Source organism: Oncorhynchus masou, chromosome 32 (assembly GCF_036934945.1).
Source record: "Oncorhynchus masou masou isolate Uvic2021 chromosome 32, UVic_Omas_1.1, whole genome shotgun sequence".
NCBI lineage: Eukaryota > Metazoa > Chordata > Actinopteri > Salmoniformes > Salmonidae > Oncorhynchus > Oncorhynchus masou.
Genome location: NC_088243.1, coordinates 77,504,333 through 77,528,598, shown reverse-complemented (window position 1 = coordinate 77,528,598; position 24,266 = coordinate 77,504,333). Strand labels below are relative to the sequence as shown.

The following is a 24,266-nucleotide window of genomic DNA, read 5'->3' as shown; positions in this document are numbered from 1 at the left end:
ACTAGTCGGAACTATGAAACTCTAACATTTCCGACGTGCTATCTGGTTGAACAGGACCCTGGTATGACTAGGAAAGCAAGTCGTACATTTCAGAGTTTCCTAGTTCCGGCTAGAATGTGAACGCGGCAAGACAGACCTGCGCGTGTGGCCTGTCGCTACTCACTACGTAGGCACAGAGTTTAAACTCTACTGTCTTTGACGTATGTCTGCAACTGGCTTTCACTGTAAAACATGGCGAGGCTTAGCGAGCATGGGATTCGTCTCAGTTCCGTATGTATTTTTTTAAATCAGTTATTTATTGTACAAAAACGGGTTATGATCTATTGCATTTGTATTCGTTATTATAGTCTATATTGGTTGTTGACGTTTTGTTTTTATTATAAAGAAAATTACTAAATATCGAAGTTGTTGTTTTTTTGCAGATGAGTCCGTCCTTCCTGAATAGTAATTCAACAAGTCATACGTGGCCTTTCAGCGCAGTTGCAGAACTAATAGGTAACAGACGACTTTAATTTTGATTCTTTCTGTGTTTTCATTTCCCCTTCTGCTGGAGGTAGGAACGTAGCACATGTGTGTGCGTAAAAACTTACTGGTGACATGGCTTCCGCGTAAAAAGAAAATATTATAGACGCCATGTCTGTGGTGCGCGCTTCATCGACAGTCTATCATCCACCTGTTCTTTTCCCATTGCAATATGTGTCCCATATACTTAACTTTAGTTATAAAATGTAAATATAATAAATGAAGCGCCATAACTTGGAGGAAAAAGTTCTGCCTACAGTAACTTTTATGACATGACGTCGCTTGCCAGGCAGGCAGAACATATTTTTCTCGACGCAGTATCAACACCGTAACACCACTTGTAATGCGCGTAGAATGTTTTATATTCATGTTCGTTTTTTATCTCTAGATGTGTTTCAACCAGTCAGCGCTGAGAAACCTCCACTCTGTGCATGATCATTGGTTGGAATTGGCAAGTTGGTTGGTGCCGTGTGCATTGTCTGTTGGTTTGTAAAGCCTACGATTTGCATGCTTGGAATAACCCCAAGTGAGGTATATACTGGAGACTTGCAGTTGGTTAAAATACGCTGTGCTTGACTTGGGCAGGAGCTCATGTAGCTGAGTACCAGCACCTCACATTTGCTACCGCTTGAGCTCCTGTTCCTCTTAGAATATGCGCTCCAAAGTATTGTGGAGTTCCTGCACCTGAATAGAAACATAAACGGCACCTACTTTAGTCAAACACTGAAGATACATACTAGGCTTGTTTGAAGCAGATCACTTTTGTCAAGTCGTTGGTCCAAAGTGTGTTGCGTTATGGGGATAAAAATGGTCTGCCTACATGATGATTGCTTATACTTTACAAAAACCACGTCATCAATGGTCATGAAGTTGTCTGCATTCGCCTGCAAATTTCCGCAGTTGCCCTTCAACTTCATCCTGCAGCCATCACCTGAATTGTGGAAGGCAATTGTCAACTAATCATTAGGATGTTTTTGTTTGACCCACACAAACGTGACCAAAGAAGTAACTAAACAGGAACTAACTTTGCTGCGATTCATGTATAGTTGAACATGATATTTGAGTCTCTCTTTCACCAATTGTTAGTACAATGTACACCTATATTTACAGTTTTTGAGTGTGTGATATGGGGATTGGTGATGTATTTATTTTGACATTACATATAACCTTTTAGAAACCATGGCAACACTGACATGTTGCACCGAGCCTTCCTGTTGCAAAACCACATCCGTGTCCGACATTCGGCTCCCCAACTTCACTTCTCAACTCAAACAAGCCCATTGTGTTGTGACTTTAATCAAAGGCCCAATGCAGCTGTTTTTATATCAATATGAAATCATTTCTGGGTAACAATTAAGTACCTTACTGGAATAGATTTCCATTAAAATAGGCAAAAATAGTTTAAACTATTTCTCAAGAAAGGTTTTTGTTAGGACTGTCGGAGTGGTCTGAGTGGAGAGGGAACACTGAAAACTAGTTATTGGCAAAGAGGTTTGGAATGCTCTTGGTTATTTGTCTATTAACCAATTTACCGCCTGGAGATGTTTCAAGTTTTGTCACATACACAAATACAGTGAAATGCATTTCTTACAAACTCAAAACCCAGCAATTCAATAACATTGTAATAATAGGAAAATAAATATAAGAAATATGAAGATCACAAGTAAGTATATATAGGGCCAGTTCCAATACCATATTTACAATGTGCATGGATACTGCAGTGATGGAGGTAGATATGTCTAGGGGTAAGGTGACTATGCGACAAGTATCCTAGTGGTTAAGAGCATTGGGCCAGTAACAGAAAGGTTGCTGGTTTGAATCCCCGAGCCGATTATATGAAAAATTTGTCTGTGCCCTTCCTTGGGCAATACACTTAACCCTAATCGCTCCTGTAAGTCGCTCTGGACAAGAGCGTCTGCTAAATGACAAATGTAAACGTGACTAGGCAACAGGATATAAGATACAGTTGAAGTCAGAAGTTTACATACACCTTAGCGAAATACATTTAAACTCAGTTTTCCATAATTCTTGACATTGAATCCTTGTAAAAATTCTGTCTTCGCTCAGTTAGGATCACCATTTATTTTGAGAATGTGAAATGTCAGAATAATAGAATAATGATTTATTTCAGCTTTTATTTATTTCATCACATTCCCAGTGGGTCAGAAGTTTACATACACTCAATTAGTATTTGGTAGCATTGTTTAACTTGGGTCAAACGTTTCGAGTAGCCTTCCACAAGCTTCCCACAATAAGTTGGGTGCATGTTGGCCCATTCCTCCTGACAGAGCTGGTGTAACTGAGTCAGGTTTGTGGGCCTCCTTGCTCGCTCACATTTTTTCAGTTCTGCCCACAAGGTCAGGGCTTTGTTATTGCCACTCAAATACCCTGACTTTGTTGTCCTTAAGCCATTTTGCCACATCTTTGGAGTATGCTTTGGGTCATTGTCCAGTTGGAAGACCCATTTGCAACCAATCTTTAACTTTCTGACTGATGTCTTGATGTTGCTTCAATATATCCACACATATATATATATTTATAAAAAGAAGAAAATTATTGCAATATCCTTATCAACCATCCCTAATTCTTATAATTCTCAAACTCTTCGACCATTCCTCCCTCCCCTCTCTATTTCTTTGGTTCTTGGTACTGGTGGTGCAATTTATATATATATTTATATATATATATATATTTATATATTTATATATATATATATATATTTATATATATATTTATATATATATTTATATTTATATATATTTATATATATTTATATATATATATATATATATTTATATATAAATATATATTAATATATATATTTATATATATATATATATATATATATATATCCATATATATATATATATATATATATATATCCATTTATATATATATATATATATATATCCATTTATATATATATCCATTTATATATATATATATATATATATATATATATATATATATATATATATATCCATTTATATATATATATATATATCCATTTATATATATATATATATATATATATATATATATATCCATTTATATATATATATATATATCCATTTATATATATATATATATATATATATATATCCATTTATATATATATATATATATATATATATATCCATTTATATATATATATATATATATATATATATATCCATTTATATATATATATATATATATATCCATTTATATATATATATATATATCCATTTATTTTGTGAAGTGCACCAGTCCCTCCTGCAGCAAAGCATCCCCACAACAAGATGCTGCCACCCCTGTGCTTCACAGTTGGGATGGTGTTATTTGGCTTGCAAGCCTCCCCCTTTTTCCTCCAAACATAACAATGGTCATTATGGCCAAACAGTTATATTTTTGTTTCATCAGACCAGAGGACATTTCTCCAAAAAGTATGATCTTTGTCCTCATGTGCAGTTGCAAACCGTAGTCTGGCTTTTTATGGCGGTTTTGGAGCAGTGGCTTCTTCCTTGCTGAGCGGCCTTACAGGTTATGTCGATATAAAACTTGTTTTACTGTGGTAATAGATACTTTTGTACCGGTTTCCTCCAGCATCTTCACAAGGTCATTTGCTGTTGTTCTGACGTCTCCTTCCTGAGCAGTATGACAGCTGTGTGGTCCCATGGTGTTTATACTTGCATACTATTGTTTGCACAGATGAACGAGGTACCTTCAGGCGTTTGGAATTGCTCCAAGGATGAAATAGACTTGTGGAGGTCGACAATTGTTTTTCTGAGGTCTTGGTTGATTTCTTTTGATTTTCCCATGATGTCAAGCAAAGGGGCTCTGAGTTTGAAATACATCCACAGGTACACCTCCAATTGACTCAAATGATGTCAATTAGCCTATCAGAAGCTTCTAAAGCCATGACATCATTTTCTGGAATTTTGCAAGCTTTAAAGGCACAGTCAAATTAGTGTATGTAAACTTCTGACCCACTGGAATTGTGATACAATGAATTATAAGTGAAATAACATGTCTGTAAACAGTTGTTGGAAAAATTACCTGTCATGCACAAAGTAGATGTCCTAACCGACTTGCCAAAACTATAGTTTTATGAACAAAACATTTGTGAGTGGTTGAAAAACTTGTTTTAATGACTCCAACCTAAGTGTATGTAAACCTCTGTCTTCAACTGTAAACAGAGTAGCAGCAGCTTGTATGTGTCTGCATTTTGTGTAGAGTCAGTATTAGAGGTCGACCGATTATGATTTTAAAGCCGATCACGATTATTGGAGGACCAATAAAGCCGATCCCGTTTAATCGTCCGGTTTAAAAAAAAATATATATATACATATATATATATATATATATATTTTTTTTTTAAGTAATTGTAATAATGACAATTACAACAATACTGAATTATCACTTGTTTTAACTTAATATAATACATCAATAAAATCAATTTAGCCTCAAGTAGATAATGAAACATGTTCAATTTGGTTTAAATAATGCCAAAACAAAGTGTTGGAGAAGAACGTAAAAGTGCAATATGTGCTATGTAAGAAAGCTAACGTTTCAGTTCCTTGCTCAGAACATATGAAAGCTGGTGGTTCCTTTTAACATGAGTCTTCAATATTCCCAGGTAAGCAGTTTTAGGTTGTAGTTATGATAGGACTATTTCCCTCTTTACCATTTGTATTTCATTGACCTTTGACTATTGGATGTTCTTATAGGCACTTTAGTATTGCCAGTGTAACAGTATAGCTTCCGTCCCTCTCCTCGCTACTCCCTGGGCTCGAACCAGCAACACAACGACAACAGCCACTACATCGAAGCGTTACCCATGCAGAGCAAGGGAAACAACCACCCCAAGGCTCAGAGCGAGTGAAGTTTGAAGCGCTATTAGCGCGCGCTAACTAGCCAGCCATTTCACTTCGGTCACACCAGCCTCATCTCCAGAGTTGATAGGTTTGAAGTCATAAACAGCGCAATGCTTGACGCACAATGAAGAGCTGCTGACAAAACGCAGGAAAGTGCTGTTTGAATGAATGTTTACGCGCCTGCTTCTGCCTACCACCGCTCAGTCAGATACTTGCATGCTCAGTCATATATGCAAACACAGGACACGCTAGATAATATCTAGTAATATCATCAACCATGTGTCGTTAACTAGTGATTATGATTGAATGTTTTTTATACGATAAGTTTAATGCTAGCTAGCAACTTACCTTGGCTTACTGCATTTGCGTAACAGGCAGTCTCCTTGTGGAGTGCAACGAGAGAGAGGCAGGTCGTTATTGCATTGGACTAGTTAACTGTAAGGTTGCAAGATTGGATCCCCCGAGCTGACAAAGTGAAAATCTGTCTTTCAGCCCCTGAACGAGGCAGTTAACCCATCGTTCCTAGGCCGTCATTGAAAATAAGAATGTGTTCTTAACTGACTTGCCTAGTTAAAGGTGTAAAAAAATATATATATAAAATCGGTACCCAAAAATACTGATTGAAATCGGCCCTAATTAATTGGTCGACCTCTAGTCAGTATAAATGTATGTGAAAATTGAGTGTGTGTGATTGTGTAGGGCCCTGTGACTGCGAAAAAACAAAAGATCAATAAAGATTCAAGGTTAACTCGGTCTGTGTAGCTATTTATCTATCTTATTGCTTGGGGATAGAAGCTTTTGAAGAGTCTGTTGGTGCCAGACTTGATGCACCGGTACCTCTTGCCATGCAGAAGCAGAGAGAATAGTGTGTGGCTTGGATGGTTGGTGTCATTAACGATTTTCCAACCACACCGCTTGATATAGAAGTCTTGGATGGCAGAGAGCTCAGCCCCAGTGATGTACTGGGCTGTCCACACCACCCTCTGTAGCGCCATGCGATCAAAGACAGTGCAATTGCCATACCAGGCAGTGATGCAGCCAGTCAAGATGCCCCCAATGGTACAGCTGTAGAACTTTTTGAGGATTTGAGGGCCCATGCCAAACTTTTTCAACCTCCTGAGGGGGAAGAGGCGCTGTTGCACCTTCTTCACGACTGCACGTGTGTTTGCGTAATTTTAAGTCTTTAATGATTTGGACACCGAGGACTTTGAAGCTTTTGACATGCCCGTTTCCTGTAGTCCACGATCAGCTCCTTGGTCTTACTGACGTTGAGGGAGAGGTTGTTGTTCTGGCACCACACGGCCAGGTCACTGTCCTCCCTGTAGGCTGACTCATGTCGTCAGCAAACTTGATGGAGTTGTGCGTGGCCACGCAGTCTTGGGTAACCGCAAATACAGGAAGGAACTAAGCACACACCCCTGTGGTAACAGGAATGATGGTGGTCATCTTAAAACATGTGGTGATTACAGACTGGGACAAGGAGAGGTTGGAAATGACCGTGAATATGCCTGCCAGCTGTTCTGTGCATGCTCTGACAACGCGCCCTGGAATATTGTCGGGCCTTGTAGGTGTTGACCTGATTTTTAAAAACCTTTCTCACGTCGGCCTCAGAGAACGAGATCACCCAATAAAATGCATTGAGTTCGTCTGGTATAGATGCAGCGTCAGGCAGATCACGGTTGGGTCTTCCTTTGTAATCCGTAACGGACTGTAGCCCTTGCCGCGGGTGCCGGAGTCTGTGTAATATGATTCCAGCTTATTCCTATATGTCACCATGGAAAGCCAAAACTCCTGCCCTTGCTGACAAGAAGTTCCTGTGTAGATTGTATTTTCAACCTGCAACTATCAGGAAATAACACTTGATCACATTTGTTAACACTTTTACAGTGTTTGTTTCATCAGCTGTTGCACAATATGATATAAAACACAGGAAAATATAATTTGGACTGCACAAGGCCTTTTAAGAATATAATAGATAGCAGTTCACCTACTTCACACCTTCTGGTTAAGCTATAGCAGGGTTCCCAAACTGGGAAATAATTACAGGGTGTCAATTACAGGACACCCCTGCTTCAGGATAACTTGGTCAGCTGATTTTAATAATTACAGTACACCCCTGCTTCAGGATAACTTGGTCAGCTGATTTTAATAATTACAGTACACCCCTGTGAAGCACTGTGTGATGTTTACAACTTATTCTACAACAGTTGTTCATGTAGAAATGGCTTTATAGATGCATTTAATGATTGATTGACTGATTTTGTGCTGTGTAGATAATGCATCAGACCCGGGAGTGACAGCCAGGCAGATCTGGATAGATGTGGTGGAGGAGCAACAGCAGCTTTGTCTGTCCTTCACTGACAATGGCAGCGGCATGACCCCCAACAAACTGCACAAGATGCTCAGGTGAGAAACACACATGCGTACGGTTGTCTATATACACACACACACACTGATGTTTGATCGTCCATGTTGCAGCCTCTATACACACACACACACTGATGTTTGATCGTCCATGTTGCAGCCTCTATACACACACACACACTGATGTTTGATCGTCCATGTTGCAGCCTCTATACACACACACACACTGATGTTTGATCGTCCATGTTGCAGCCTCTATACACACACACACACTGATGTTTGATCGTCCATGTTGCAGCCTCTATACACACACACACACTGATGTTTGATCGTCCATGTTGCAGCCTCTACACACACACACACTGATGTTTGATCGTCCATGTTGCAGCCTCTATACACACACACACTGATGTTTGATCGTCCATGTTGCAGCCTCTATACACACACACACACTGATGTTTGATCGTCCATGTTGCAGCCTCTATACACACACACACACTGATGTTTGATCGTCCATGTTGCAGCCTCTATACACACACACACACTGATGTTTGATCGTCCATGTTGCAGCCTCTATACACACACACACACTGATGTTTGATCGTCCATGTTGCAGCCTCTATACACACACACACACACTGATGTTTGATCGTCCATGTTGCAGCCTCTATACACACACACACACTGATGTTTGATCGTCCATGTTGCAGCCTCTATACACACACACACACTGATGTTTGATCGTCCATGTTGCAGCCTCTATACACACACACACACTGATGTTTGATCGTCCATGTTGCAGCCTCTATACACACACACACACTGATGTTTGATCGTCCATGTTGCAGCCTCTATACACACACACACACTGATGTTTGATCGTCCATGTTGCAGCCTCTATACACACACACACACTGATGTTTGATCGTCCATGTTGCAGCCTCTATACACACACACACACTGATGTTTGATCGTCCATGTTGCAGCCTCTATACACACACACACACTGATGTTTGATCGTCCATGTTGCAGCCTCTATACACACACACACACTGATGTTTGATCGTCCATGTTGCAGCCTCTATACACACACACACACTGATGTTTGATCGTCCATGTTGCAGCCTCTATACACACACACACACTGATGTTTGATCGTCCATGTTGCAGCCTCTATACACACACACACACTGATGTTTGATCGTCCATGTTGCAGCCTCTATACACACACACACACTGATGTTTGATCGTCCATGTTGCAGCCTCTATACACACACACACACTGATGTTTGATCGTCCATGTTGCAGCCTCTATACACACACACACACTGATGTTTGATCGTCCATGTTGCAGCCTCTATACACACACACACACTGATGTTTGATCGTCCATGTTGCAGCCTCTATACACACACACACACACACACACACACACTGCTATGTGAACTGTTATACTGTAATCAACCAACATAAACAACATGACTTACTATCCCATAACAGTCCCTTTTCTTTCATTCACACCATTCTTTTCTCACGCTCACTCTCCCTCTCTCTTACATAAACACGTGAAAACACACACAATCGTTCTCTTTCTCCCCCTCATTCTATATCACACACACGTCCTACACACACACACTTTCTCTCTTCACACCAATACAGACACACCTCTCCAACTAACGATGCAATCTCACCCCACCCCTTCTCTTTGTCTGTTCAGTTTTGGTTTCACAGAGAAAGGTTCTGGTAAGGGAAGCCACCAGGCCATCGGTGTCTATGGAAACGGCTTTAAGTCTGGCTCCATGCGTCTGGGTCGTGACGCTCTGATCTTCACTAAGAACGGAGGCTGTTTGACCGTCGGCATGCTGTCCCAGAGCTACTTACAGGCTATAAAGGCACAGGCTGTCATCGTCCCCATAGTGCCCTTCAACCAACAGACCAATATCCTTACACAAAGAGAGGGGGAGAGAGGACCCAATGCAGTACCATTGATGCTTTGGAAATGTTTCCAAAATGTTTGTCATGCCAATAAAGCAATTGAAGTTGAGAGCGAGGATGAGAGACAGAGAGGAAGAGAGAGTATATGCATGAGTGTGTATTATAAAGAGTGAAATAAAAAGTGTTTGTGTGTGCATTTGTGTGCTTGCCTGTGTGTGTGTGTGTGTATCCTTGTTGCTCTCCTTAACTATGTTTTACAGATGCTGGTAGTGACTGAGGACTCTGAGGCCAGTCTAAATGCCATCCTGACCCACTCTCTGATCCACACCCAGCAGAAGCTGCTGCAGCACTTTGACTCCATCCTGTCCAAGAAGGGCACCAAGATCCTCATCTGGAACATACGCAGGTCAAGATGCACACCCATATGTAACCAGTGTGAAATGGCTAGCAGTTAACGGTGCGCCCTAGTAGCTTTTCCATCTGTGACGTCACTTGCTGTGAGACCTTGAAGTAGTTGTTTCCCTTGCCGCTTTTGTGGTGCGGTGGGTAATGATTCTTCGAGGGTGACTGCTGTCGATGTATTCAGAGAGTCCCTGCTTACACACATTTGTTAGTAATGAAACCGTAATGGGTATCATCTCAGAAAGCAGAAGGGATCAGTGGCCCATTTAAAGATTAATTACAGATAAGTATTTGATAATTGGGGCGGCAGGGTAGCCTAGTGATTAGAGCGTTGGACTAGTAACCAGAAGGTTGCAAGGCCTTCATTGAAAATAAGAATTTGTTCTTAACTGACTTGCCTAGTTAAATAAAGGTAAAATAATAATAATTCTATGAAGAAGGAAGCTGACACGAGTAATGAGTTCTACAATATCACGTACAGGAACAAAGATGGTAAGCCAGAGCTGGATTTCGAGATCGATGAGTTTGACATCCGGATTCCAGAGATCCACTCAGAGGAGACCAAGACTAGAGGCAGGAAGAAGAGCTTTCCTGGACCGCAGAGGACTGATCACACCATCCCAGAGATGGACTACTCACTGAGGGTGAGTGTTAACGAAGAAAAGATGAAGTGATGTGTTACAATGAGAATAAGTAATGAGAGATCAGTTAGGATGGTTAAGAGAAAGTTCACTGTCAACTTTTCAGTCACTTTGCAACTCTATTCACCAGAGGATTGTGACCTTGAATGCAGCATAGACATACAGAGTGATAAAGGAAGGTGAGAAGGTTTGATGATTTGAATAGGATTCTGAACAGGAAGTCCCCTCCTCAAAAATGTCTATACATTTTTTTTTTTTTGCCTTTTATTTAACTTGGAAAGTCAGTTAAGAACAAATTCTTATTTACAATGACGGCCTAATCCAGCCAAACCCTAACCCGTACGACTCTGGGCCAATTGTGTGTCGCCCTATGGGACTCCCAATCATGGCCGGTTGTGATACAGCCTGGAATCAAACCAGGGTCTGTAGTGAAGCCTCTAGCACTGAGATGCAGTGCCTCTATCACTCTCACAGGCCTACCTCAGCATCTTGTACCTGAAGCCTCGGACTCAGATCATCCTGCGACAGAAGAAGGTTCAGACCAAGCTGGTTGCCAAGAGCCTGTCACAGATCGAGAATGACGTTTATAAACCCCAATTCAATGTATCCTTCTGTAGAACTAGAATCTGTTTGTCCGTTCATTTCTATCCAAAAACAATTATTGTGTTTATCAGTCTTCTGTAAGTAATATAACTTAATTTAACCTAACTTAATTAGCTTAAATATTAACAATGCACAGTACTGTGGTCACTTGTACAGGCTTCAGTCTTGGCGTACGCCCATTAAACTTAACCTTAACCGTTTCTATCAGAAAGACCGGGTTAAGGTCACCTTTGGGTTCAACCGCAAAAACAAAGACCACTATGGCATCATGATGTACCACAAGAACCGCCTCATCAAGTCCTATGAGAAGGTTGGCTACCAGATCAAGGTACGGATGAATTAAAGACTGTAATGTTGAGTTTATCTGTCAATAGCAAACAAGATATATGAGATATTGCATGAGGGTTTGATTTAATAGTTATAGACAATAGTGTTCTCCTATCGTCCCTCTCCCTCTTTCTACATCTCACTCCGTCTATATTTACTGCACTTTCTCCCCACCTCCCCCTCTACTTTTCCTTGACCTATATTTCGCTCGTCTTTTTTCCTTCCCTCTCTGCTCCAGTCATCAGGTCAGAGGGCAGGGGTCGGGGTTATTGGTGTCATTGAGTGCAACTTCCTGAAGCCGGCTCACAACAAACAAGACTTTGAATACACCAAAGAGTACAGGTAAAATGCACACACTCATACACATAAATGAGTCAGTATTATCATGAATCAGAAGAGCTGATTGTCAGATTGACATGCTATTTTAAGTTCTGGATGGGAATCTCCTCACTGTATTTGTGTGGTTTGAAACAGGCTGACCCTGTCGTCCCTGGGGCTGAAACTCAACGACTACTGGAATGAGATGATGGAGAAAAAGGCGAGAGAACGAGAGTTCCTGGCAGCAGAGAAGAGGAATGAAGAGGAAGATTCAGATGAGGAGGAGGGGGAAGGGGAGGAGTGAGTTTTAGGTCGACATGTGTTGGACATCACAGTGCAAGTACAGGGTTAACATGGATGGCTTGTGGTTAAGAAAGAGGAAATTAAAAGTGTGTGTTTTAACTCGTGTGCCTATAACAAAATGTGCCGTGTTTGTACATGTGTGTAGGAGTCCAGTGTGGCTGCAGTGTGAGGACTGTCTGAAGTGGAGGCATGTCCCAGAAGGCCACTACAGCTCTACCCCTGAACACTGGAACTGCAGCCAGAACCCCAACACCATGCTCAGGTACTGCAGGGCAGGGAAATCAGGCAGGCCCCACTGCATTCTCCAATTACATTGAATGAACTACAGGACAAAATACAAACCCTCCAACCCAAAAAGGCCTATGGTGTTGATGGTATCCTAAATGAAATGATAAAATAAACAGACCACAAATTCCAATTGGCTATACTTAAACTCTTTAACATCATCCTCACCTCTGGCACCATCCCCAGTATTTGGAACCAAGGACTGATCACCCCAATCCACAAAAGTGGAGACAAATTTGACCCCAATGACTACCGTGGGATATGCTTCAACAGCAACCTTGGGAAAATACTCTGCATTATCATTAACAGCAGACTTGAACATTTCCTCAGTGAAAACAATGTACTGAGCAAATGTCAAATAGTTTTTGAAATAAATTACCATAGGACAGACCATGTTTACACCCTCTATACCCTAATTAAAAAACAAAACAAAGGCAAAGTCTTCTCAGCCTTTGTTGATTTCAAAAATATCTTTTGACTAAATTTGCCATGGGGGTCTGCTATACAAATTGATGGAAAACGGTGTTGGGGGGGGACATATGACAATATTATATATGTGTACTCAAACAACAAGTAAGTGGTTAAAATTAGCACACAAAAAAACATTTCTTTCCACAGAGCCAGGGGGTGAGACAGGGATGGAGCTTGAGCCCCACCCTCTTGAACATAGTGTCTTCGGAAAGTATTCAGACCCCTTGACTTTTTCCACATTTTGTTACATTACAGCCTTATTCTAAAATGGATTTAAAAAATGTAATCCCTCAGCAATCTACAGACAATACCTCATAATGACTTGTTGTATTCTGCGCATGTGACAAATACATATTATTATTATTTTCTTGTTTAAACAGGTTTTTAGAAATGTTTGCACTTTTTTTTATTGAATTCCTTATTTTCATAAGTATTCAGACCCTTTGCCAGACGGACGCCACTCCTCAGTAAAAGGCACAAAGGCACACAGCCCGCTTGTTTGTTTGTTTTTTCAAAAAGACTCTGACCAGGAGAAACAAGATTCTCTGGTCTGATGAAACCAAGATTGAACTCTTCGGCCTGAATGCCAAGCGTCACGTCTGGAGGAAACTTAGCACCATCCCTACGGTGAAGCATGGTGGTGGCAGTATCATGCTGTGGGGATGTTTTTCAGCAGCAGGGACTGGGAGACTAGCCAGGATCGAGGCAAAGATGAACAGATCAAGGTACAGAGCGATCCTTGATGAAAACCTGCTACAGAGTGCTCAGGACCACAGACTGGGGTGAAGGTTCACCTGACAACAGGACAACGACCCTAAGCACACAGCCAAGACAACACAGGAATCAAGTATCTGAATGTCCTTGAGTGGCCCAGCCAGAGCCCGGACTTGAACCCGATTGAACATCTCTGGAGTGACCTGAAAATAGCTGTGCAGCAACGCTCCCAATCCAACCTGACAGAGAGGATCTGCAGAGCAGAATGGGAGAAACTCCCCAAATACAGGTGTGCAAGCTTGTAGTATCATACCCAAGGAGACTCAATACTGTAATCGTTGCCAAAGGTGCTTCAACACAGTACTGAGTAAAGGGTCTGACTACTTATTAAATGTGATATATCATTTTTTATTATTATTGTTAATAAATTAGCAAACATTTTTGAAAACCATTTTCTCTTTGTCATTTTGGGTATTATGTGTAGATTGATGAGGATTTTTATTTATTTTACCCATTAGAAGAAGGCTTTAATGTAACAATGTGGAAAAAATCGAGGGGTCTGAATACTTTCCAAATGCACCGTATTAGAGGTCGACCGATTATGATTTTTCAAAGCAGATACCGATTATTGGAGGACCAAAAAAGCCGATATCGATTAATCGGCCAATTTAAAAAAAAAAAAATAAAAAAAAATTATTTTGTAATAATGACAATTACAACAATACTGAATGAACACTTATTAATATAATACATCAATAAAATCAATTTAGCCTCAAGTAAATAATGAAACACGTTCAATTTGGTTTAAATAATGCAAAAACAAGGTGTTGGAGAAGAAAGTAAAAGTGCAATATGTGCCATGTAAGAAAGCTAACTTTTCAGTTCCTTGCTCAGAACATGAGAACATATGAAAGCTGGTGGTTCCTTTTAACATGAGTCTTCAATATTCCCAGGTAAGAAGTTTTAGGTTGTAGTTATTATAGGAATTATAGGACTATTTCCCTCTATACTATTTGTATTTCATTAACCTTTGACTATTGGATGTTCTTATATGCACTTTAGTATTGCCAGTGTAACAGTATAGCTTCCGTCCCTCTAGTTAGCGCGCGCTAACTAGCTAACCATTTCACTTCGGTTACACCAGCCTCCTCTCGGGAGTTGATAGGCTTGAAGTCATAAACAGCGCAATGCTTGACGCACAACGAAAAGCTGCTGGCAAAACGCACAAAAGTGCTATTTGAATGAATGTTTACGCGCCTGCTTCTGCCTACCACTGCTCAGTCAGATTCTTGTATGCTCAGTCAGATTATATGCAACGCAGGACACGATAGATAATATCTAGTAATATCATCAACCATGTGTAGTTAACTAGTGATTATGATTGATTTGTTTTTTTATAAGATCAGTTTAATGCTACTTAGCAACTTACCTTGGCTTACTGCATTCGCATAACAGGCAGTCTCCTTGTGGAGTGCAACGATAGAGAGGCAGGTCGTTATTGCGTTGATCTAGTTAACTGTAAGGTTGCAAGATTGGATCCCCCGAGCTGACAAGGTGAAAAATCTGTCGTTCTGCCCCTGAACAAGGCAGTTAACCCACCGTTCCTAGGCCGTCATTGAAAATAAGAATGTGTTCTTAACTGACTTGCCTAGTTAAATAAAGGTATATAATTTTTACAAAATCAACCATTAAAAAAAAAGATTGGCAAATCGACGCCCAAAAATACAGATTTCCGATTGTTATGAAAACTTGAAATCGGCCCTAATTAATCGGCCATTCCGATTAATCGGTTGACCTCTACACTGTATGTTTCCCATGCCAAAAAAAAACAATTGAATTGAATTGACACAGACTGAGACAGGGGTGAGAGGGAGGGAGATGGGGTGAGAGACAGAGAAATGGAGTCAATGAGTGTGCATGCGTTCAAGATTTCATGAGTGTGTTTGCATGTGAGGTGGTCTTTGTTCTCATCAACTGTACTTCGTCACCTGACCTGTGGTGTGTATTTCAGAACTTCCTCACCTGACCTGTGGTGTGTATTTCAGGAGCTGCTCTTTGCCAGAGGAAGCCGAGCAGAGTGAAGCAGAGTTAACGCCAAGCTACCCGAAGAAGACCTACAAGAAGTAAATATTTTACCACCCGCCCCTACTCTCTCCTTCACCCTACTCTCATGTCCACCCTACCCTGCTCTCTCCTTCACCCTACTCTCATGTCCACCCTACCCTGCTCTCTCCTTCACCCTACTCTTTCCTTCACCCTACTCTCATGTCCACCCTACGCTCTCCTTCACCCTACTCTCATGTCCACCCTACCCTGCTCTCTCCTTCACCCTACTCTCATGTCCACCCTACCCTGCTCTCTCCTTCACCCTACTCTTTCCTTCACCCTACTCTCATGTCCACCCTACCCTACACTCTCCTTCACCCTACTCTCATGTCCACCCTACCCTACACTCTCCTTCACCCTACTCTCATGTCCACCCTTCCCTACTCTCTCCTTCACCCTACTCTCATGTCCACCCGCCAGTACTCTCTCCTTCACCCGCCAGTACTCTCTCCTTCACCCTACTCATGTCCACCCGCCCCTACTCTCTCCTTCACACTACTCTCATGTCCACCCTTCCATACTCTCTTCTTCACCCTACTCATGTCCACCCTACCCTGCTCTCTCCTTCACCCTACTCTTTCCTTCACCCTACTCTCATGTCCACCCTACCCTACTCTCTCTTTCACCCTACTCTCATGTCTAACCTACTCTCTCCTTCACCCTACTCAAGTCCACCCGCCCCTACTCTCTCCTTCACCCTACTCTCATGTCTAACCTACCCTACACTCTCCTTCACCCTACTCTCATGTCCACCCTACCCTACGCTCTCCTTCACCCTACTCTCATGTCCACCCGCCCATACTCTCTCCTTCACCCTACTCTCAAGTCCACCGCCCCTACTCTTTCCTTCACCCTACTCTCATGTCTAACCTACTCTCTCCTTAACCCTACTCTCAAGTCCACCTGCCCCTACTCTCTCCTTCACCCTACTCTCATGTCCACCCGCCCCTACTCTCTCCTCTACCCTACCTTACTCTCACCTCTACTATTTCCTCTACTCTCATTTTAATGTTTGGTTTGTTAAATGTGATATGCGGTGTGTGACGTCCATTTTTATAGTTTACTCCGCTACTGAGTCATCCCTCTCCCTCCCTCTCTCCATGCCACTTTCCACACAGACCTAGTCCCTCCCCCTGTCACTCAAGGAGCACATTTGTTGTTGCTTGACCACGAGACATTTTCGTTCAGTCTGCATGGTCAATACAGCGCATGCAACAATGTTGATGACAACGATGTTGTTTCCACTTTGATCTTAATAGAAATCCACAAGCGTTCTATAATACAATATTAGTTTGTGTTTCTTACATCTGCAAACAGGTAGTTTGTATTTTCTTAACAAGTTAAGCTGAATTGTGTTAGCCACTAATGCTAATCTTCTAGTTAGCTGGCTCGCTAACTAGCAAATAAAAGTTCGGAGTCAGAGCAAACGTAGCTAGCTAATACAGCCTGATACCAGTACTGGTGGAGGCTTAAATCAGCATGTTGTTTGTGCAAAAGTAGCTTCTAAATCAAAGAGGAATAGGCGAAGCATGAATATGTTGGCTATATGAATAAAGATTTAATGTAGCCAAAGATTATAGGGTCCCCTAGGAAACACTGAACATCACCTTGGTTCCTACCCTGTCACAATAACTCGTCCATTGTATTTTCATTCGTAGTCATGTCAAACTACACTGAATTCAAAGTGCCCACTATTATTTATATTCGAACTATAGAATTATAAAAATCATTCTTGTTCCATTATTCCAAAAGTTCAACCAAGTGTTTTTATCTAAATTGCAATTGCAACATTTGGTTAAAAATAAGGCCTCGTATTTTTGCCAATATCGTGGCAGTGTGGAAATTATCTCAAATGAGTGCAGGAAATGCAGAAATTGATGGAAATGCAGGAAATAATAACAATTAGGTTAAAGTTGAATTGAACAGTATAAACCAATCAGAAAGGAGAAAGACCCATTGAAATAATTTAGAATATATGTGTTGCCACCCTAGGGTCATGCACTACTCATAAAGCAAATGTAGAACTTTTATTAATCAAAACATAAAATACCGTCATACTTTGGCCTTATTTTGGCCATTATCGCCCAGCCCCACCCTACTCTCTTTTCCACCCTACTCTCTTTTCCACCTTACTCTCTTTTCCACCTTACTCTCTCCTCCACCTTACTCTCTCCTCCACCTTACTCTCTCCTCCACCTTACTCTCTCCTCCACCCTCCTCTCTTTTCCACCCTACTCTCTTTTCCACCCTACTCTCTTTTCCACCTTACTCTCTCCTCCACCTTACTCTCTCCTCCACCTTACTCTCTCCTCCACCTTACTCTCTCCTCCACCTTACTCTCTCCTCCACCCTTCTCTCTTTTCCACCCTACTCTCCTTTCCACCTTACTCTCTCCTCCACCTTACTCTCTCCTCCACCTTTCTCTCTCCTCCACCTTTCTCTCTTTTCCACCCTACTGTCTTTTCCACCTTACTCTCTCCTCCACCTTACTCTCTCCTCCACCCTCCTCTCTCCTCCACCCTACTCTCTTTTCCACCCTACTCTTCACTCCATCCCTCAACTCCAGATGCACAGCCAGTTAACGTCTGCACTGGCACTTTGTTTGATGTCTGTGTGCTTGTGTGTGTGGCTACGCATGTGTGCATTCAATGTCATGTATTTGAACTCTGTGTGCATGTCAGTTTGTGGTTTGCCGTCTGAGTTTTACATTGTTATTCTCAGCATAAGTGTGAGAGATCCGGTGTGGTCAAAACCACAGTGTCAGAGCAGACCTGACTTCCTCCTTCAGTTAAATTTTTCCCTTATATTTATAACAGACTTTAGGCCTACTCTACTATGCTCATCTATACTGTACTCAGCCCTATAGTTCGGTTGTTCCATTCACTTCTGTTTCCACTCTGTGTCTAAAAAGGGACCAAGGCCTGGTCAGAAAACGAGGCCGTCCGCGGAAGCACCATGTCCTCCCCCAAGGCCTGTCTGAACCGGTCCTCCTCCGCCCCCTACCCCCTGATACACCCCTCCCTCTATCTGAGCCGGTCCTCCTCCGCCCCCTACCCCCTGATGCCCCCCTTTCTCTGCTCACAGAGGAGACTGAGGACAGTGAGCTGAATAAGACAGTGGATACACTGGTGGCCACTTTGGAGGATGAGGAGGACAAAATGGCGCAGTCCATGTCTGGGTCAGACACATGCGCACCCACACGCGCATGCAAACGCACATACAGGTAACTGCCAAAATAATGGAAATACCAAAATAAAGTGTCTTAATAGGGTGTTGGACCACCACAAGCCAGAACACCTTCAATGCACCATGGCATAGATTCTACTAGTATCTGGAACTCCATTGGAGGGATGTGATGTCATTCTTCCACAAGAAGGTCCATTATTTGGTGTTTGGTTGATGGTGGTGGAAAACGTCTCAGTCGCTACTCCAGAATCTTCCATATGTGTTCATTTGGGTTGAGATCTGGTGACTGAAAAACACACAGACACGCCCTTTACAGACACACACAGACACGCCCTTTACAGACACACACAGACACGCCCTTTAAACGGACTCTTTCAAAGTCACTGAGATCTCTTCTAGCCGTGGTAGTCAACATAATGCGCAACTGGGCTTTTTTATACATGATCCTAAGCATGATGGGATGTTAATTGCTTAATTAACACAGGAAACATACATTTGTGGAAGCACCTGCTTTCAATATAATTTGTATCACTAATTTATTCAAGTGTCTCCTTTATTTTGGTAGTTACCTGTACAAATACATACATACACACACACAAAACAAATATAGATAGATACAAACACACACTCAGTCTCTCTTTCTCTCAGCAGAAACAAGCGTAAGTCAATATGGCCGCCCAGGGACATGGACAAGAGACCACAACCATGGGCGGAGCCACACCCGTTCGCCGACGAGGTCCAAGAGGTGCAACAACCTGGGAAAGACGTCAATGAACCACAGACACTGACTGGGCAGACAGAGAAGACCAAGGGGGAGAAGGCACTACTGGGGGCCACCAGAGTAGGCCCTTCCCAGCCCAGCTCCAGCCTTGCCTGGCCTCCCTCCCTCCCCTCAGCCCAGACGGTGGTGGTGTCCCCCCTGAGTCGTCCGGAGGGCCCCTGGCCCCGGGCTCTGACCCTTGAGGGGCCTGGGTCAGACAGAGGAGCCCTGGTCCAGAGACTGGCTGGACTGGAGAAGGAGGCTCAGAGGCTGAGGAGGATACTGGGGTCCACTGCACTCCCAGCGACGCCAGACAACGTGGTGATGACAGAGGCTCCCTCTGGGGATAAGGCAGCTGCTGGGGTGGGGGTGGAGACACCGGTGGCCATGGTAACCAAACTGGACCAAATGGAGGTAAGTAGGTTTAACTGTGAATTTCCTAAAGGTCTGATTGTTTTACAAGATTATGGAAATCAAATCGTACTCTCCCCATTAGGATACATGAAGAACATTATAAAATGGTTATTTCCAAGCCTTCTTATTGGTTTAAACTTGTATTCTAGCTGTACATTTTTCTGAATTTAAACTTTTATAGAGAAATCTATCCCATTCCCTCTCGTTTCTCTACAGTGTGAGAGCTCCGCGTCCCCCAGTGGCCCTGGGGTTCCAGGGCTGGTTGTGGATGGCATCCAGCCCCAGAGAGAACAGCCTGAGCTGGGCAGACTGAGGAGGGAGAAGGCTGACCCCCAGAGCAGGCTGAGACAGACTGACAGCCCAGTGACCAGGGACCAGAGCTCCCGGTGTGTTTACCCACAAAGAGACAGAAACACACACAGAAAGACAGAAATACACACACAATCCATCGGCTCTCTAGCTTTGTATTCTCTTTAACTTTCTACTCTCTGTATTCCCCAGCATTGTGCTGGAGAATCTCCACAAAATCCGAGGGAACGTGGTGGCTCTGCTGTCAGCCATCCTACCCCACCTGGACCTGCAGGGCATCAGCCTGGACACCCCAGACGTAGACAGCATCCTGCAGCAGATCATAGATGCCAACTCACTGTCTCCACTCTAGAACCCACTCTCAGTGCTCTAGAACCCACTCTGTGCCCTAGAACCTCACTCTCAGTGCCCTAGAACCTCACTCTCAGTGCCCTAGAACCTCACTCTCAGTGCCCTAGAACCTCACTCTCAGTGCCCTAGAACCTCACTCTCAGTGCCCTAGAACCTCACTCTCAGTGCCCTAGAACCTCACTCTCAGTGCTCTAGAACCTCACTCTCGGTGCTCTAGAACCTCACTCTCAGTGCTCTAGAACCTCACTCTCAGTGCTCTAGAAACTCACTCTCTGACTGCTAGGAACTCACTCTCTGACCGCTAGGAACTCACTCTCTGACCGCTAGGAACTCACTCTGACCTCTAGGAACTCACTCTTTGACCGCTAGGAACTCACTCTCTGACCGCTAGAAACACACTCTGCATTAGTACTTATTCTCACCAGTCTACAGTCGTGGCCAAAAGTTGAGAATGACACATATTTATTTTCACAAAGTCTGCTGCCTCATTTTGTATGATGGCAATTTGCATATACTCCAGAATGTTATGAAGAGTGATCAGATGAATTGCAATTAATTGCAAAGTCCTTCTATGACATGCAAATGAACTGAATCCCCCAAAAACATTTCCACTGCATTTCAGCCCTGCCAGAAAAGGACCAGCTGACATCATGTCAGTGACTCTCTCGTTAACACAGGTGTGAGTTGTTCTTCCTCTGTCATTGTTCTTCCTATGTCAACCATGTTAACCTGCAAGGAAACACGTGCCGTCATAATTTCTTTGCACAAAAAGGGCTTCACAGGCAAGGATATTGCTGTCAGTAAGATTGCACCTCAATCAACCATTTATCTGATCATCAAGAACTTCAAGGAGAGCGGTTCAATTGTTGTGAAGGGCGCCCAAGAAAGTCCAGCAAGCACCAGGTCCGTCTCCTAAAGTTGATTCAGCTGCGGGATCAGGGCACCATCAGTACAGAGCTTGCTCAGGAATGGCAGCACGCAGGTGTGAGTGCATCTGTACGCACAGTGAGGCAAAGACTTTTGGTGGATGGCCTGGTGGGCAGCAAAGAACAGGAAAAACATCAGGGACAGACTGATATTCTGCAAAAGGTACAGGGATTGGACTGCTGAAGACTGGGGTAAAGTTATTTTCTCTGATGAATTCCCTTTCTGATTGTTTTGGGCATCCAGAAAAAAGCTTGTCCGGAGAAGACAAGGTGAGCGCTACCATCAGTCCTGTGTCATGCCAACAGTAAAGCATCCTGAGACCATTCATGTGTGGGGTTGCATCTCAGTCAAGGGTTACCACAATTTTGCCTAAGAACACAGCCATGAATAAAGAATGGTACCAACACACCCTCCGAGAGCAACTTCTCCCAACCATCCAAGAACAGTTTGGTGACGAACAATGCCTTTTCAAGCATGATGGAGCACCTTGCCATAAGGCAAAAGTGATAACTAAAGTGGCTCGGGAAGCAAAACATAGATATTTTTGGTCCGTGGCCAGGAAACTCCCCAGAACTTAATCCCATTGAGAATTTGTGGTCAATCCTCAAGAGGCGGGTGATTATGCATTGATTATGAAAGAATGGGCTGCCATCAGTCAGGATGTGGCCCAGAAGTTAATTGACAGCATGCCAGGGCAGATTGCAGAGGTCTTGAAAAAGAAGGGTCAACACTGCAAATATTGACTCTTTGCATCAAATTCAGGTAATTGTCAATAAAAGCCTTTGACACTTATGAAACTTATGAGATTTATGCTTGTAATTATACTTCAGTATTCCATAGTAACATCTGACAAAAATATCTAGACACTGAGGCAGCAGACATTGAATTAATATTTGTAATTCTCAAAACGTTTGGCCACGGACAGTACTGTAGGTAACATGTTGTTTCTTTGCTCATACCAACCTGGAACCCCTGTCTATGGTGCAATGTCCACGGCACTTTATCCACACACTGACTTACATTGTAACGGATGACCCTCCAATAGCCCTACTGACTGTCACATTGTAAATACTTTATCTCCAATTGACCCTGCCACAGTTCAGATGTGTTATACTGTACTCACTGAGTGTGAGATGTTGTTGAAAAGTTGTAATACTGTCCTCCGATCAGCTTGCTATGCTTTAAGTTTTACCTTCACCATATGGGAAGGATCCATATTGGTAACCAGCGGTCTCTGCTTCAATTATCTGTGTGTCATTCAGAGACCATGGCTTGTGTGAGAGAAGCATGTGTGTGTTTCATCATTGATGTTGTTTTTATTATCTCAATGTGCCATGAAAAATTCAAAATACTGTAAGCCTGAACTTAACCAGCCCTGTCGTTACAATGTTTTACTGTTTCTTTGCTTGGATATCTTTTTTAAAGAAAATCAATCAGATATCAGAATTGTGTGATCTTTTGTCTGACTTGAGTAGAACATGCAACATTTTTGTTCTAAACACCTTACCCCTCTTGTCTGAAGCAAGTTGTCAAGTGTGTTTGAATTCAATCAATGAAAAGTAGCTCACAAAAGTTAATCAAATTCTGCAGTAGACAATATTGACCACAGGGAGGCAGAGTGGTCATCATTTTTACTCTCTTTTACTGTGAGGAGCTCTGAAACAGACATGTTGCACTTCACCATTCCCAACTCACCAGTGGCGATTTTAGAATGTAAATCTTGTTGGGGCAAAATAAACCAAGTGGGATGCATGCCAGGAATGCCACTAAACAATACATTAATTGCACTATAACGGTGACAGATGAGGCCCACAAACTGTTAGGACAGCTTTACGTAGGCCCTAACAGCAGAATCCCAACAGTAGTCCCAACACCTTACCACTGTCTTGTCTGGCAAATGAAGCAGTTCATTCAGCCTCATTTACTGCCTTTAAAAGAAACAGACTCGCTTAAACAAATATGGTTTCTACTGACAATTGAGATGTACAAGCTATGGCATAAGGGGACGACAAGCGGATAAGAGGCGATCCATAATTTCGATTGAAACATTAATGAGCGAGCTAGGACTGACGTAGTCAATATAACTATTTGTTCAGCACATTTGATATGTACAGTGGCAGAATTCAGAACATGGGCCGTTCTTAGTGTTCTCCCTGTACACCAAGTCAGAACAGTAGGATAAATAAAGGGGGCCTATAAGCAGCCAATTAAACTATTACAATATTCTATGATTACATTTCTCAAAAACAGGTTAAATGCTACATGTGCACCACCAAGTCAGAACAGTAAGTGAAATTAAGAGGTGAAACTAGTCCAAATTATTAGGGTGAGGCACATGGGCTACTAACAGTTTACTGCACAACATACACTTAGTATTACTTTCTTAGCTACAGTATACATATCTCCCTGGCATCCTTTATGCAGCAGCATACAATACCTTTTTGGACTCGCCTTGTTGTGCTGTACTCACTT

At 42.4% G+C, this 24,266-nt stretch overlaps 1 protein-coding gene across 2 annotated transcripts; it reads left to right on the top strand.

Annotated features, from left to right (window-relative positions):
- On the top strand, positions 1-23,232 carry LOC135526640 (MORC family CW-type zinc finger protein 3-like). Of its 2 annotated transcripts, none has more exons than XM_064955154.1 (16): positions 1-270; positions 423-495; positions 7,652-7,784; positions 9,460-9,681; positions 9,937-10,083; positions 10,561-10,723; positions 11,195-11,323; positions 11,532-11,651; positions 11,889-11,992; positions 12,125-12,268; positions 12,417-12,533; positions 15,787-15,864; positions 18,759-19,070; positions 19,685-20,207; positions 20,424-20,593; positions 20,709-23,232. In XM_064955154.1, exons 1-16 carry the CDS (start codon positions 232-234, stop codon positions 20,866-20,868), a joined length of 2,634 nt encoding a protein of 877 aa, XP_064811226.1. In that variant the 5' UTR covers positions 1-231; the 3' UTR covers positions 20,869-23,232. The 2 variants fall into 2 exon arrangements, with proteins under 2 accessions (XP_064811226.1, XP_064811225.1); XM_064955153.1 differs by having other exon boundaries at positions 2-270; positions 19,682-20,207.
- The last annotated feature ends 1,034 nt before the right edge of the window (positions 23,233-24,266 follow it).

What these genes read in the sequence shown, in the direction of transcription:
- LOC135526640 (XM_064955153.1), top strand. Translation starts at nt 232, where the DNA reads ATGGCGAGGCTTAGCGAGCATGGGATTCGTCTCAGTTCC. An exon ending in AGATGGACTACTCACTGAGG is followed by an intron (nt 10,724 to 11,194) that starts GTGAGTGTTAAC and finishes TCACTCTCACAG; the next exon opens with GCCTACCTCAGCATCTTGTA. An exon ending in GAGGAGGGGGAAGGGGAGGA is followed by an intron (nt 12,269 to 12,416) that starts GTGAGTTTTAGG and finishes ACATGTGTGTAG; the next exon opens with GAGTCCAGTGTGGCTGCAGT.